The 16,606-nt window shown below is 43.3% G+C and overlaps 1 protein-coding gene across 1 annotated transcript; it reads left to right on the forward strand.

Moving 5' to 3' along the window:
• Positions 1-2,300: 2,300 nt before the first annotated feature.
• Positions 2,301-15,510, forward strand: LOC115406386 (uncharacterized). Its single transcript, XM_030116387.1, has 11 exons — positions 2,301-2,450; positions 4,047-4,488; positions 5,258-5,351; positions 5,471-5,575; positions 5,690-5,790; positions 5,919-6,005; positions 7,970-8,078; positions 8,157-8,261; positions 12,545-12,700; positions 12,876-12,997; positions 13,597-15,510. The coding sequence occupies exons 1-11, from the start codon at positions 2,372-2,374 to the stop codon at positions 13,739-13,741; spliced, it is 1,545 nt and encodes a 514-aa protein (XP_029972247.1). The 5' UTR covers positions 2,301-2,371; the 3' UTR covers positions 13,742-15,510.
• Positions 15,511-16,606: the final 1,096 nt, after the last annotated feature.

Raw genomic sequence — 16,606 nt, forward strand, 5'->3', positions numbered from 1 at the left:
CAATTTTGGGTTGTTTGTTCTGTTGTAATTTCTACTGGAACAACAGAAAGTCTTCTCTGAGTCTGAAATTTGTTTTCAATACAAATGGGATTATTTGAATTCATGTTTTTTTTAATTGCCTCTTTCTTGTAATTACGTTTATGATCATTTGAATCCCATTTGAAATTAATACTCTTTATTTTGATCATTTTTCGTCTCTTCATGTCTTTTTTGTCTCCGTTTGGAAGCTTCACATCACATTTCAGAGAGTTTTCTTTATTTCTTTAGTCCTACTTGAAATGTTTTGTCTCATGTTTGCCAGATTTGTGAAGTTCTTCTGTTAATTTTGTGATATTTGGATCTGCACTCAGATCTTCAGTGAAGATCCACACTGAGGATCCCCGACCGGCAGAGGCTCGGTTACACCTTCAGCTTTCACAAAGTCCAGCTTGGAGTCAACACATGGAGACACCAGTTCACTCACAGATAATTAAGCCAGCTTTATTTCAAACAAAAGTTTCAAACAAGCTGAAGGGAAAAGTAATATAAAACAAGATATGTCTTTATTCTTCTCACAGTGGAGGAATCCACTGAATGTGTTCCAGTTCAGACCAGAATGAACCCTGATCCACTTTCATCTGCAAAACAAACATGCTGCTACAGATCCACATAAAACACCGACTTATCAACCATTTGCTGAAGATAAAGGGAGATGTGAAAGTACCAAACAGTCAAGAGCTTTTTCAGTTCCATCACGTTTTGGAATACTTTTCCAGGACTTTTCTATCTTTTAGCAGCTTGTTTACTGAACAATAAGAAATCAATTCTAAATGTCTCCCTTTGAAAACAACTTCCAGACTGTGGAACTGACGCAGATTCACATTAATCTAGGCCAGGGTTCTGCAACTTTTATGACCAGAGGAGCCATTTTTATGACTTTCAGCCAAGTCAAGTTGGTCTGGAGCCGCAAAACACATTTAACCTTTAAAATGAGCCTCATGCAGCTCAGAAGGTTTCATATATAGTTTTGATGCACATATAAAAACTATGTTATGATGCATCTATGAAGTTAGGGTTCAAAATAGTAAACATTTTATGAATTTTAGCCTATTTTTGTAATTGATTTCAACAGTTTTGCTCCTGTTTTCAAGTATTTCTTGTTGGCAATTTGGAAATTTTACCAGTTTTAACCGTTTTACCTCCTTTTAAGGTGTTTTGCATTCTTTCATCCAACCATATTTATGTTCTCCTAGAAATTCTAGACATTTCATGTTTTTTAAGCCGTTTTATTATTTTTTCCCCAGTTCTTGTGGTTTTGGCTATTTTTCCAAATTTTACTGGTACCCTTTTTGAATCCCTATTGAACGAATCATTTAGAATAGTACTGTGGTGTGTAACTATAATAAAAAGTATAATAAAAGTATAATAAAAATGTTTAATGTTCATTGATGTTCCATGTTGTGAAAGCTTGGTGGAGCCCCTACAGAGGGACCGAGGAGCCACATGTGGCTCCAGAGCCGCTGGTTGAACACCCCTGACCAAGACTGAGCTGCTCGCCGTTTCCTTTTTCATCCATCTGTTTGTTTAAGAAAACAAACATTAACTTCACTCCCTGATTTCACTTGGTCAACAGCAAACGCAATGATTTATTTCCTCAGGATATCAATGAACAAGCAGAGTTTTTCACCACAATTAACTATCATTTGTGTTGTGCTGGATAAAACGACAAGCTATCAAATTAAACTGTCTCGTTTCCTCTGAAGCTTTTCTCTTTCATTTCCAGGTCAGTTTACACGACTTTCTCCATTCACATAAAACCTGTTAAACCGATGACTCAGAGCTGAGATTCACTGATCTGATCTGTTTTCACTAGTGTGTAAACACGGAGCAGGATTTTCCCACAGAATACCTGCACAGCAACTTCCAGGTCTCACACTGCTGGTTTTATTGTAAACTAACCAAATGTTTGTAAGAAATTAAGACTAAAACAAGTATTAAAGATCTATTTAAAAAAAAAAAAAAACATTGTGGCTTCTCTACTGTTATCTATCAGCTGCAGGCCTGATTGATAAACTGCGGTTATTCTTGTCATAATCTGACGTTATCATTCATTGTCATCAATGCAGTCACGATAACAGCAGTAGTAGTAAATAAAGCTTCTTTTGTGCAGCCTCGGCATGATGCAACAGCTCCGTCATTCACGCCAACAGAGGCTGGCTGGAACCAGGCAGTGATCAGAAAGTGAAAGTGGTGGAGTTGGAAACCCCCCCCACCACCCTGGCTTTTATAAAAGAGACTGTATCAATGAGGACTGTCAGATGAAGAGCAAGCATCACCGAGCAGAGAGACACTGTGACGAGAAAAAACACTGAAGCCTTTAAAGCAGAAGATCATGCCAATCAGACGGAAACGTGTCCCGAAGAGCAAAAGCCAGGACCCTTTACTCAGCAATAACGACGATTTACCAGATGGTAAGAGATGGTTTTTCTTGGCTTTTCTTTGTCTGCAGAAGTTTTCCAGCTGGGCTCTTTATTCTATTGATCCTCTGTGCTGAAAGCTTTCTGTATAAAGTATCAAAGAAATTTAGGTTTTCAACTAAACTAAGCCACAAATACACATATTTACTGGTATGGTGATCGGTGACAGACGAGTAGAAGTCAAAGCTGCTTTGAAGAAATGGCTCGTTGAAAGCAGCTTTACACGGCTTCGTCACGACTGCTTCATGTTTGAGGAGTAAACGTGATTCGATCATTTGATTTTGACACATTTATGGAAGATGTTCTGTCTATGAAAATGCAATGTGACTGTGATACACTCCAGCTTCCTCATTCCAGAAACATGCATGTGGAATTGAAAATTGGTGTGAATGTGTGATTGACTGTCTCTGTGTTGGTTGAATTCTGAAATGGAACCCAAGTAAAGCGATCACTTTTTTTTTGTTGTGTTTAATACAATAAATCTCTGTTCAATTACGTCAGGAGAGCAAACATCTTCAAGAAAAATGTCACATATGATTAAAAAACATTCACAGGATTTTATTATGTTCCCAAACGTAACTATATTTAGTGGAACCGCTTTCAATCATTCTATTATGTTAGTTGAACAGACTTTTCGTTTTCAGTGTGTGTGGCATGAACGCCCCAGCTGCGTTCCTGGTTGTATGTTGTTATCAGAGATAAACCTGACTGAGCTGAACTACTGGCTCACCTCTGGGTGTGTCCCTGTGCAGACAGCAGGCCGTGAGTTGACATTATCCCTGAAATTTGCATATTTCAGCAACAGGAGTTGGACGAGCTAAATTTTCCTGGTTTCTGCGGCAGCAGATAAGACTGTCAAATGGTGAAGTATTAACTAGAGAAAGGAGTGGATGTGCAAACATTCCTCACCTGAGCGGAGATACAAGGAGTTGTAAACTTTTATAGGCTACATACCCTTTGTTGATTGAGAAATGTACCTTAAATAAATCAGCAAAATAATCAGAATAACAAAAATTATCCAGAAGAAAAACAAATGGTAACACTTTACTTGAAGCCCCCCTGTATAACACATTATAAGTAGTTATAAACACTCATAAAAGATCACAATGCTTTATAACCGACTCTACAGCAAGGGATTAGGGTTAGGGGTTAGCTCCTGATGTTATAAAGCATTGTGACCATTTATGAGTGTTTATAACTACAGTTATACAGTGCTATATTGTACTAAAATTTGTTATATAGAGGGGCTTCAAGTAAGGTGTTACCAAACAAAAACCAATTGGTAAATACAAGAGTGTAACCTAGCAATTACTTGTTGAGTTTAATTTAAGCTTCATCAGTTTGTGGTGGAGGTTTTTCTGTCATCTGGATGTTAGAGGAGGAAGATGCTCTATGATCGGGATTTTAGTTCTTGAAAGAATTGATCGTTGCAGTGAGGAGAAAAGAGACAGCAGCTCTGCAGCGTTTCTCACATTTGATCAAAGCAGATTGGTCACTCAAACTTCAGTCCCAGTTCCTCTTTTCAGGCTTTGCTTCCAGGTGTGGTGGAAGTCTTACAGTCTGATTTATCTGTTTTTTTCTCATTTACAGACTCTGAGTGTAACAGTCATCTGAACAACAATGTGAAGAATATCCACATTGCTGAGCTGGAACAGCGCTCTCAGATGGACGTGAACACCATCTTTCAGGATCTGATTCATCCTCCAGATGATCCTCATTCTGGTTCCTCAGAGGCAGGAACAATTAAAGAGAAATGCAGCACCCACATGATGATGTTCTGGACCAAGATCATCACGCAGCCGCCGCAAAACCTCGAGGAGAACCTTCAAGAGCACCTGAGGAAGGTAGAGGAGGACGTGGTCCTCCATCTGAAGAGGCTCAGACCATGGATACAGCCCCATGGGCTGATGGGATACCTGGAGGACTGCTGCCACCGCCGGATGATCCAACACCTGCAGAGCCTGATCCGGAGAGTCAGCTCCTGCAGGAGCGGCTTCAAGCTGCTGTACTGGGCTCGTCACTCGTATCTCAGGTACTCATCTTCTTCCAGTCCACTCTGGACTTTTCCCCGTTTGGCTGAACTCAGGAGGTCAGCAGCCTCTCAGGCCGCGTTCACATGACAATGTTTGAAGAGAAAACGCACCGTTTTTGTGTTTATGATTCAGAAAAATTTATCTCTCATACAGCAATGATCTGAAGACAATGCAGTTATAACTCCAGAACTATTTTCCCGGCATGCAGCAGCCACAGTGTTGACCTCGAGGTTAGAGAAACTGAATTGGGATGGAGAGATTGCAGGTTGAAATCCCACTGCTGACTGGTGACCACTGAGGCTCCCTGAGCTCCCTGAAGAGCCTTCATGGTGCTGCCCATCATATATGTGCTTACAACCCCATCAGGCATCAGGAGGAGAGGAAAGAAACCCCTCATCATGAAGTTAATTCTTAAAAACAACATTCTAAGTGGAATTCACACATTTATCATCTGTACTTGTTGAGTAACTGACCGCTTTGACATTACCGCGGGAAGTAGGGGTGCTGGGGGTGCTGCAGCACCCGGTCTTTTGTCACGCAGTCACGCCACACATTGTATTTGTCACGATGGAAAAAAAAAAATCCCGGTAAACGTGTCTGGTGCGCCGCTGGTACCCCCCCCCCCCCCAGTTGGATGAAAGCACTCATCTCAGGCGCTGAGCCATTTTTTCTCTCAGCACCCCCTGTTGAGAATACGTTCCCGCGGCTATGCTCTTTGGGAACTGATCATAAGCAGATCTGATGTTGATTTTCCTGCTGCTTTCCCAGCATTGAGGAGTTTTCCAACCATGACGACCAGAAGATCGACGGATGGGACGAATGGGAGAGCACAGCGAAAGACATACTGATTCAAACTGTGCAGGTGAAAACATTTTCTGCTTTGGACAAAGAGATGGTGAGAATCACAGCAAGGTCTGGTTAAATGTTCCCGCCAATACGCCTCACTGAGTGTTTGTTCTTTTAAATCTTTTTGGTACACAGGAAGAACTCCAAGGTCACCTTGACAAAATCCTGCGGGATCATAAACTTCAGGAAACCTGCGACAACGAGGAGTCTTATATTGGACTTGATATGGACGTCATCCAGGTAGAAATACACGTCTGAGTACCTGGATCTTCACACTGTGTTCAAGTTAATGTCATCTGTTTGTTACTTTGCTGCTCAGTGAGACATTCCTGATGATGTTTGTCTCTCTTGAAGAGCACTAATGCCAAGTTTGAAAAAGCCAAAACGATCGACCAAGAACTGAGTGATAGAGTTCTTCAGGTTTGTTCTCAGGAGCTTCTGGCGTTTGCTAAAAGGTAAGACTTCGCATTTACTCCAGAAAATGACAAAGATTCACAAATATCATCAGCTAAATCTCTTCCAGTGCAAACCGCTGGATAAACAGTTCTGAGGTGTTGAGGGAACGTATGGTCTTTGTTTACAGGTACATCACGTGGCAGAGAGAGTTTTTAAAGAAACAACCAGAGACCGTTCACTTCCTCAAGACTCTGAGAACATGTAGAGGAATCAGGTGAGTGTTTCAGGACGGTTCCCTTCTCTCCAGCTCCTGGAGTGCATCATGCAGGTGAAAGTGTTTCACACAGAACAGTCCACATTCAGTGGTCCTCATTTATCAATCCATCTTTCAAACGGGTGTATATCTGAGCGGTGAGCTCATCATACGATGGGGCTCGCGTGGCATTAACAACACTTCCTTACCTCGCCGATCTCAGCGTTTCAATCATCGGGCGTTGATAAATGCGGCAGCTGAATTTGATCGTCATTAACATGTTACGTTCTCAAATATTGATGGTGCTGGAGCCCCGCCCACTGAGGTCAAACAAGGAAAAGGACTGATTTTGGCAAAAAAAAACTTTTCAGAGCTGGAAATCGATCCTCTCAGGTCTGAGGTGGAGGTGAATCAGGATGATCATTGATTTTTCACGCTCACCTACTCTCAAAGCACCCATCTCCATCAGCACTGACGTTAGAGACATTAAGGACTCATTTAAATTCCTTGGGACACACATCCATAACTCATTCAAATTTAAGCAGCACTCAGACAAAATTTACAAGAAAGCCAATAAGACTATTTTTCCTTAGACAACTCAAGAAACTCAAAGTCAGACAACATCCTCATTCAGTTTTACACAGCCATTATTGAAAGTATTCTCACCTCTTCAATAATAGTCTGGTATGGAAATTTGGACAGTCACTCACACACAAAACTCCAACGCATAATCAATAAATCCCCCAAAATCACTGGCCACACTCTTCCATCCGTGGACACACTGTACCGAAGACGCATCATACAGCGTGCAAGGAAAATTACCTCAGACCCCACACACCCTGCTCATCACCTGTTTCACCTGTTGATTTAGTTGACAACTAAATCAGTCAGATTTAAAAACAGTTTTTTTCCACTAGCTATACAGACTTTAAACCAATCATTGCCTTGATGTAAAACTGCTGTATAATCATTTGTTTTAAATGTAATGATCTGTTTGTCGAAACTGTAACTGACCCTGTGAGATGTGAGCATTAAGTGCTGTACCGGAAACAAATTCCACCAGCTTTGTTGTGTGGTCATTAATAAATGATTCTGATTCTGATACACATATATACATACACATACACACACACACACATATATAAATATATATATATATATACAGCAGTGTTTCCCCTGCTGGGTCTGAAGCTGCTTCGCAGCAGCAAGAGTGTCTTTGCGCACTGTTAAAACTGCCTCCACTCCGTGGCAGGCTGGACCAGCAGAGTTATTAAAAGTTAAAAAATCCATCGTTAATCCCACAAGGGGTTATTTTATTAGATATTCTGCAAGGGCGTTGTTTTATTTTTATGACGTGTTTGAGGCTTGCTTTATAATTATTTTTACCTTCCGCCACGTTTTGCTGTGTTGCACCGCAAATTCACACTGACTCACATTTGCGTACCCAATGTCAGACCTGTCGTGAGATTGCATCTTTCCGTACAATCACGATCATAGTGATAAATGCCAATCCCGTCTTTCGTATGGCCGTACGACCGTTTACCTCCGTGCGATCGTTTGATAAATGAGGGCCAATGTGAGTCTAATACAACTTTCTCACCGATGAACTCGCTCTGCTTAGGAGTGTGTTTGTGTGAGGACTGGAACCAAAACCGGCTGTTATGTGGCTTTACGCAAAGCGCTGAGAGATGATGGGAAATCTGACAACAGTCCAAGATCAATCTCCCAAGAAAATTATAGATGAAGGCACAAATAGGGAGAGAGAGGGAGGACAATTTGAACTCCAAATCAAGATGGCCACGGCCAAGACAACAGCAAGTGTTTTCTCAAATATGGCCGATGAGACACAAAATATGTCCACAATCAATCTGTTAAAAATGACAATTACAAAGAGGACATGAATGAAGATTTAAAGACGCAGCTGTACCAAAACACCGCTGAGGAAAAACTGCTGTGATAACTCGTGATGAATATGTGGGTTTCAGGACATACGTCCAGGATCGACAGATGGAGGAGAAAACGGTGGAGCTGCTGACTGAGATGGAGACTTCCACCAAAAAGCTGCTCATTGTAGTTGTCATTGATGAAGTGGAGGTATCCCATCAACTCAACAATCAATATTCACACAGATTCATGTGTGAGTTAACAGAGATCCATTTCCTTGTCCTGCAGGAAAACATCAAAGAATACTTCAAATCAAACAACAGACGGAATTTCCCCTTCAGGCCTTTGGAGAAGCATTTTCCTCAACTGGATTTTGCTGCAGCTGAACACAAGGTGAGGATTCTCCTTGTATCATAAATAGATATCTTCATCAGAGCTTGGTCGAATTTCAAAGATTTTACTTGTCATCTTCAGTGTTCCATACACAAAGTAATGAAATTTCCTCTCTCGCTTAGTCACTGCGGTGCAATGGATGAAATGGTATACATCACGATGAAACACAAAAAGAAAACTAAACTGTGCCAGTGAGACCAGCGGCAGATATTTATTTTCCAAACTGTGCTGTGCATCTGAGGCGTAACGAACATCTTCAGGGCAAGCGCCAACCTCCGCTCATAAAACATGAAGATAATGCGGAAGTGCAAAAAAGCTGTAATTCCGGGGAAATTCCAGCAGGGGGCGATGATGCTGGTTTCAAAAAGAGCCCCAGTCTCATTGGAACCCATTCAAAAATGCCGATTTTCAGAGTGAAAATAAACAAAGTGCCCGGTTTCAAAACATGTTTTGGTCTCTGTCGCTAGTTTCTACAACCATGCTGGCTTCACCAGACTCTGATTTTCACATAAATCATCTGTTGATTTTATATTACGAGTTAAAGTTTTGCATAAATCGCCCTATCACAGCGCCTTCTCTGTCCCCGTGATGCGGTCACGTGACGCGCTGGACCAATCACATTTACATCCGGTTTCAAATGTCTCAATATGGAAACGTCCTGCTGGACTCGCTGAAGTCTGCAGAACGGCATTTGGGAGCGCAATGGGTGACGTCACGAAAGCTCCATCCATTATATTAACGATCTATGCTTCAGGGTCGTCGGTGATCGAGGCAGTCACCGTGTCACGCCCTGTGCCCCTGCGGCCATGTGGGGGCACTCGGGTCCAGTTTTGTGTTTGTTTGCCCTCATGCTCTCCTGCCAGGTCACCTGCCTGCTCCTCATGTTCTCCTGTCTGGTCTCCTGTCTCGTTAACTCCCTAATGTGCCTCACCTGCGTCTACCTCTATTTAAGTCTTGCTCCCCTGGTGTGTCGTGTTGGTTCCTTGTGGGTCTGTCTGCGTGCTTCCATGTCCCTGCAAATCTGCTCAGCTCAGCCCGGCTTTCCTGAGTCCTGCGTTCCTGTATCCCTGCGTTCCCGTTCCTGTTACCTGCAATAAAGAGCTGTTTGAACTCCACCTGGCTGCCTGCGTGTGGGTCCTTCCTCCTCGGACCGTAAAACACCATGAGCGCGAGAACAGTACCTAAGTGGAGCAGTCGAAAACAATGCTCTGCTTTTAACTGTAAAAACTATCCATGTGACATTGCGCACCTCGCCTTTCATCGGTTCCCAAAACATCCCGACAGATGTGCCTTATGGGTGCAGAGGCTGTGCAATCCATCTTTGAAGGGGATAAGCTCTGAGAAACTCCATCAGAGTTACAAGTGTGCAGGGCACACTTTGACACCAGCCAGTTCAAGAGGCCATCAGATGTTCATGCAGGATTGAAGTGGAATGCAGTGCCTACAGATCGAAGTGCTCCAAACACAACAACTGTTGTGGACATTAGCACTAAGTCAACCCAGAAGGATGTGGAAGACAAACTACCATGTCCAGTGGTCTTCATATACACACTCTAGAAAAGAAGTGCTCCAATCTGACATTAGAGGTGGGCAGGCTTAAGGCAAAAGTGAGGGAACTCAGGTGTTCAAATGGTGCCAGTGCCCAGGCTTGTTATGCACCTCAGACGAGCCCGAGACGAGCGTCCTCATCCACGGGGCTGGGTGCCGCCTTGCGTCCCTCACTATACTTGAATGCACTGGGATAATGAATGCTCACCTGTCACAGAAACTTTTGGGAAGGCAATTCGGCAACCCCCCCTGTACACTGCGCCCCAGGCGGATGCCTAGTTCGCCTATGCCCAGGACCAGCCCTGCTGTGATACCACGGTTGAAGAAACTCAGACCACGCAAAATATGCTTTTGTGAGAACACAGATAGGTGTCTCCCATTGCCACCCTGATGGTTTCCCATGGTCCAATCAAGAAAAAGCATTATTTCTGTCTCTGTTTCATGGCAATCCTGTGTTTTACAGGCACCTGCTTCAAGTGTTTTCTATGCCCTCTGTAAAAACACTGAAGAAGCAAAGGAAATCTCATAGCTTCAAACACTAATGCCGGAAGGGGGATGCTGCTGGGGCTGCAGCCCCCCCTGGTGGCGGCTGCAAGCTGAAGCACCATACATTAGCGTTGACTCTAAGCTAAAAGGTTCTGTAGGGAGGATTCAGCATCTCCGCAATCTTGCTTAGGGTTACCTAAGCAAGATGATGACCCATCTAAGATGGCGATTTGAAACCCAGCACAGCCAATCCTGTCCTGTTTTCTCTGACATCACGCTCGTACGCAAGTTAAGCCCCTCCCACAAGAACGTGTGACGAACGCCCCTCGACCAATCACGGTTAGAGCCTCAGGGGCTCTTCTGATTGGTCAAAGATACCTGGAGCTGTTGAGGTTCCTTTTCAGCTCAGAACAGAGACAGATGAAAACGCTGCGCCCTCGCGGTAGTGAAATTATGCTACACTCCTAAAGGATTATCAGTGGATACTCCAACATTTAATCCAAAGAAAACACAGAAAAATTAGCATTGACTAGCAAAATCCTGCCTACAGCACCTTTAATTAAAAAATATATATATATATAAAAATATAAATGGTATGTGTGGAATGGATTTACACAGAGCTGTGGGGATATGTGGAAAAGTCTATTTCAAAGAATTTTAATTTAAATTGTTTGAGGAGACTCCTTCCTCACCTGGAAGCAGCTTCTTTGCAATCAAACAACGATGGCAAGCAGGAGAGATTATCGGATTTTTTCACAGACAATACTTCCAAAAAAATCTAAATCGAATGTTCCCGAGGATGACAAAGGTAAAAACAACATTGTGGCAGCTGAAACTGAAGTCATGTCAGCTAGCAGCTTAGCTGTATGGCTTCCAGCCGGTAGCCTGAGTGGCCATGCAGCAAAAAATGCAATGACATTACTCCTTCATTCATTCAGTTGCCAGCCCTCTCTACTTAAAAAACCTTCCCGCACACCTGATTTCAAACCAGACTACCATAAATCACCCCACGGTGAAAAATAAATTGCGTATAAGAAGACATGAGGTGATGATGATATGAGCTAGTTTTCTGAATTGTTTACTTTGTCGTGCTAGAACAAGAATAATTAGCTTCACCTTTTATGCGATCAAGTTGACATGAAGTGTGGATTTCAGAAATGAAAACCTATTTATTGCAGCTCTGATGTGTTATTTGATATAGAAGCCAGCAAGATACAAACTATTATAGGGACGTTATTGTGAAATGTTAACTGTGAACAAGGAAGAGCAGTAAGTCATACTGATCAGTCCAAAAATTAGAACCACTGACCTCTGCAGGTGTTTTAATATGAGCCGCAGATTTTTTAAGCCATTTAGGTTGTGTGGTCTTCTATGCATTGCGGCACCTTCCGGCAACTCCTGCAGCCAAGTTGGTACCAACTGTATGGGCCTGTCCCCAGGCCCGCCGACAGGGGGGGACAAACGGGTCTGTTGTCCCGGGCCTAGGGTTGGAGGGGGCCCAGAATTAACGGTGGGGGGGCCCATCCAGCACCCCACCCCCGGCTCCCGATGCAGCATGCCGGCACCGCGCTGCACCACACTGCTCTGCTCTGCAACTCCCCCCCGTCCGACACCGCATGCAGGCACCGCTCCCTGCCGCTATTCCCCTAATCCCCCCGCCCTACAGTTACAACAGGGCCCATCTAACATTATCTTGTCCCGGGCCCAGACAAAGCTGCCAGCTGGCCTGCCTGTCCCTCCCGTTGGACACTACCAGAGAGGCTGAGACGGGGGATCTGTCAACTCGGCATCTCAGTTCCTCCACAACTTTGCCCCATGGCTCCATGATCTCTCGAGATTATGGGGGGCCAACAACAACAGTATGATCGTTGTTAGAGCCCTAGTATATACCATACATAAAAGCACGGGAATTAAGTGCTACGGCACACAAATATAATTGTTGTCATTTTTTACGATGAGATACTGTTTCCGAAATTTTCTTTGTATTGATAAATGTGGCCTATTATTGAAATGTTTTTGCTATCAAATGAACTAGAGTGAATTTCACACAATTGCCTGTTCATTTTAGAAAAAATAACTATCATCATAATCAACTCATTAATAATGATAAAGTCAGATGGCAGTCCTCCACGGGCTGCTGTGGGACGAGGGTGTTCAAGGCACTGCTGAAGTCTTAAGTCCCCCAGAGGAGCCTGGCGGAGGCGTTATTCTCCACAAGCTGCTCATATAGACTGTGTTTTGTCTCTCAGGCAGTGATGGGGGACATTTACAAGGACGTCGCTCACGTCTACTTCAAACATCTCATCGGAACCAGCATGAGGAAGCTGAGGAAGAAGTGGAGTGAGGACATCGGGACAACAGTCCATCAGGACGCTGTGGAGCTTCACAACATCATTTCAAATCGGGTGAGACCTGCAGTTTGGTGAGCATCACTGAAAATAGACTGTTCATACGCAAACTGAGCTGCTCTTCACCGGAGACAAAGTGATATGACTGTACTGCTAAAGCTGAGAGTGGGCTCATTGAACAAGATGGAAACGGACACCAAATCAAGATTTAGGTCCGTTTGTCTCTTCTCAGGTGGAAGATGTCCAACCACACAACAACCTGCTGCTGAAGATCAAAGAAGTGTTGACCTGCTCCGACGTGGAGGGGATGAAGGTCACCATGGCGTTCATAGAGCACGAGTGTGACGGACAGAGGTGAGCTCTCCACCCTGCAACACCTGTTATGTTTAATATCACGGACCGAGGTGAACCCAGAAGCAGAAGTATCAACACACAAGTTAGAAAGTCAGAGCAGAAGAAGAGTCTGAAAGCCGAACAAACAGGAAGAGAGGCGTCTGCAGGGGCAAATCCAGAGAAGGGGCCAAAACAAGCAAAGTCCATGAAACCTTTGAGTGTTTACGACACGCTACGAAGTGGAGGAAGATCGATGCAAACATCTAACTGAAACACAGTCTGGGGTCAGTGATCCACATCGTAACACGTGAACCGGTTTATCAATACTTGCACCGAACTTCCAGGAGAATCAGCTGAACCACGACTCTGAACATCAGCGACAATACCCACAATGCCTTGTGGCCATCTACACTACGATAGCCCTACTAGTTCAAAGTACACAACATTAAGCACAAATGATGACAAGTAGCCTCCTGTCCCACGACGGAAGCCCAGAAGTATCTGATTAATGACAGAAACACGAAGTAACAGGGACCGACGGGGCTTCTTTGACTCCTCTGCAGTTCAGACTGTTTCACTGACGAAGCTGCGTGTTTCTAAGTTTGTGTTGTTTCTTCCAGTAAAGGCCTGCTTCCTGGCCTCCTGCTGTGGAGAGGTTATCCTCGCAGGGATGTCATGAGGGTGATGGAGGCGCTTCCTTCCCCTCTGCCCATGCCCAGCAGTCGACTCTGGCCGTTTCAGTCCTGCTGGTACTGCCGCTGTTGAAGCTGCTGCACTTGATCGAAACCACAGAAAACTTTAAATATCTTTAAAAGAACCCAATGTTCTCTCTGAAAGTTTTACTCTTTGCAAGGTGGGTGGGACTGAACAGTTGCGGGCTGGGTTTGGCCCACGTACTTTATGTTTGACACTCCTGTTGTAGTCTGATCCGATCAGAGTCCATGTAAACGGTACATCAGATTTCTTCCCACTGTCGTAGTTTTGGCAGCAGGCCTGTTATGTAGCTTCACGTAAAGCACGACTGGTGGATGCGGGAAACAAAGCTGCTCTGAAAACAGATTATTCTCTTCCTGAACAAGCAGAATGTTTTTATTTATTCTATTTCTAATGAAATAACCTTGATGAGTCAGGCTTGGTACTTTATGCTGGACAAGAGCATCTATACAAAGCATTATGGGTACGTCTAAATCTGTACGGGATGATCTGATCATGAAGGCTGAAACAATCAGATTGACAGAACGTGGAAATGTAGACACAGCTAGTTGTCTAAATTCCTATGAAATCCAGTTTTCACTTCATTAATGACAGGACAGAAGAATTCACCTCCAATCTTTTACTTTTAAACTATCAGATTTAGGTTGAGAGATGTGCCCTCATGACGCCAGACACTGCTGTATGTTTGAGAGAAAAAAAAACTTTTTATAATCAAAACAAGAATCCAAAAACCAAAAGTCTCCAGTTCAAGGGAGTTAAATTCACAAAAAAGACACAGAAGCTTCAACACATGAGAGCAGAATCACATGAAAACAGCCTGAGTGAGGCTCAGAAACACTGACGGACCAAAGCCGGAGCAGACGGGAACGGCCCACTTTATACCCCAGACACCAGGTGACGACAATCACACACTCAGGAACAGGTGAAAGGCATCAGGGCAGCGATCAGACACCAGGAGGGGACGCAAAATGTGTTCTTACATATTCCCAGGTTTACCTAATCGTTCCATGATTTTTCTTCATGCTGTGAATTAATTTTGTTGAAAAAACATTTTCTTGTCTGTTGTTCTGTCAACAGAAATCAGCACACACTGCAGGTGATTTCTCTTTTTTAGTTCTCTTTATCAGCGGCAGCAAAATGAGAATCCAGGTTTTAATCAAAGACCTTGATTCATGTCACACTGCAGTAAAAAGTCCAAAAGAAGGAAACGTGGTTCACTGCGTCTTTTCTTTACCATTTTTAAAATTTGAGTTGTTGTTTTTTGTCTTTTGTTTGTTAGAACGTTTGCACTGATTTATTCTGTCTCATCAATGAGCAACACTGACTAAAATTAAGAGAAACGTTTATGCTGTTTATAAGTTATTAAGTTATTTGAGCATTACTTGAATTTTCACAGAGAAATCTGTTTCTTTTTTTCTTTTTTATCTGAGACGTTTGTGAATTAATCCAGACTGTTTGTGTTTTGATGTGTAAAGCCCGGTGAATTTTTAAAATGGTTTTTAACCTTGGCTATGAGACATTCCATTAAACTCAGATTGTCTTTTCTGTAAACAGTCTGAACTTTTACTCTTTGCCATTTTATTTTTATTTCATTTTTAAATTGAGGGGAAGAAGGGCTCAAAGGTTGTACTGTAACCAAGAAACTCAGCACGATTCAATAAAACAACAAAATATACATTTTGGTTTGTTTGTTTTGTTGTAATCCAACTGGAACAGCAGAAAGTCTCCTCTGGGTCTGGTTCTGCAGATTTCTTCCTGTTCAGGGAGGTTTTCCTGTAGCTGTTTTGTCTGTTCGCGTCTTCAGCACCTCTTGTTGTTTTCCTATCTCCCTATGAACCAATCCCCTTCCAGCTCTTTGCCCCCTGAGTGTATTTAGTCCAGTCTTCCTGTGTCTGTTCTGGCGTGTTCACTGTCTGATGGGAGGTCCAGCTCCTTCTCCGTCTGCTTTCTGTTTCTGATTCTCTGGTTTATAGACTCTGCTGATGACTCTTTGTGGTCTGGTCTGCTCAAGTCAACCTGCTCTGAATCTGCATGTTTTCCAGTCATCCTCTGGGTTCACCTCGATTCGTGACACTCTGCTTGCTCATGTGCAACTGTTTATTTTATTACATTTCTAAAAGTGTCCTGAAATGTCCTTGTTGTATTTGGTGCCATTCATTTGTTTTGCAGACACTAGAAGATCAGAAATCTGCTCTTCTCAGGAGGAGCTCAGGCGTTTTCTCTCTGCTCAGATTAGAGTCTGTTCACCGTGAAAGAGATTGACACTCCCGCCCGTTGTGAGGCTCATTAAGAGAAAGATGAAATCTCCCAGAGACGTGTGGGAGTCACTCTGCCCTGATCTCTGGCTTCACCCGGCTTCCTCACTCTCCACTCCTTCTGTCATCATGAGACAGTTTGAATAATGTGGGGTTTTTTTTTAGTTCTGAGTGACTGACTCACAGCAGGAAGACACAGAGAGGATTCCAGCTTCTTATCCACTTAGTTTATCAGCGGCAACTCTACTGACTCTGTCTTCCTTCACTCCTCTTTTCCTCCCAACAGATCTGTAGCAAGAACCTCGTATTTCTCCAAGACAACCCTCCTCATGTGCCAAGACAAACGAATAATAAAGTGTGAACTGTGATTTATGGCACGGCCTGCAGGCCCATATCCTTCCCTCCAGCTTCCAGATAGCAGCGGCGAGCTGCAGGTGATTTTTCCACAGGAATAAACGGGAAACGCCACGGCTCAAAGGTTACTGTTAATTTCCAGGAATTGTTCAAGATGGTTTTGAGCTGCTTGTAAATGAGTCATGTTGAAAAGTGACCATTGCAATATTGTGATCATAAAAACCTTCATGAGAAAAACACTTTTATAGAAACAAAGGGAATAATATCTTTGCACTTGGCAGGTTCAAGGAGAGAGAGAGAGAGAGAG

This window comes from Salarias fasciatus, chromosome 19, assembly GCF_902148845.1.
Source record: "Salarias fasciatus chromosome 19, fSalaFa1.1, whole genome shotgun sequence".
NCBI lineage: Eukaryota > Metazoa > Chordata > Actinopteri > Blenniiformes > Blenniidae > Salarias > Salarias fasciatus.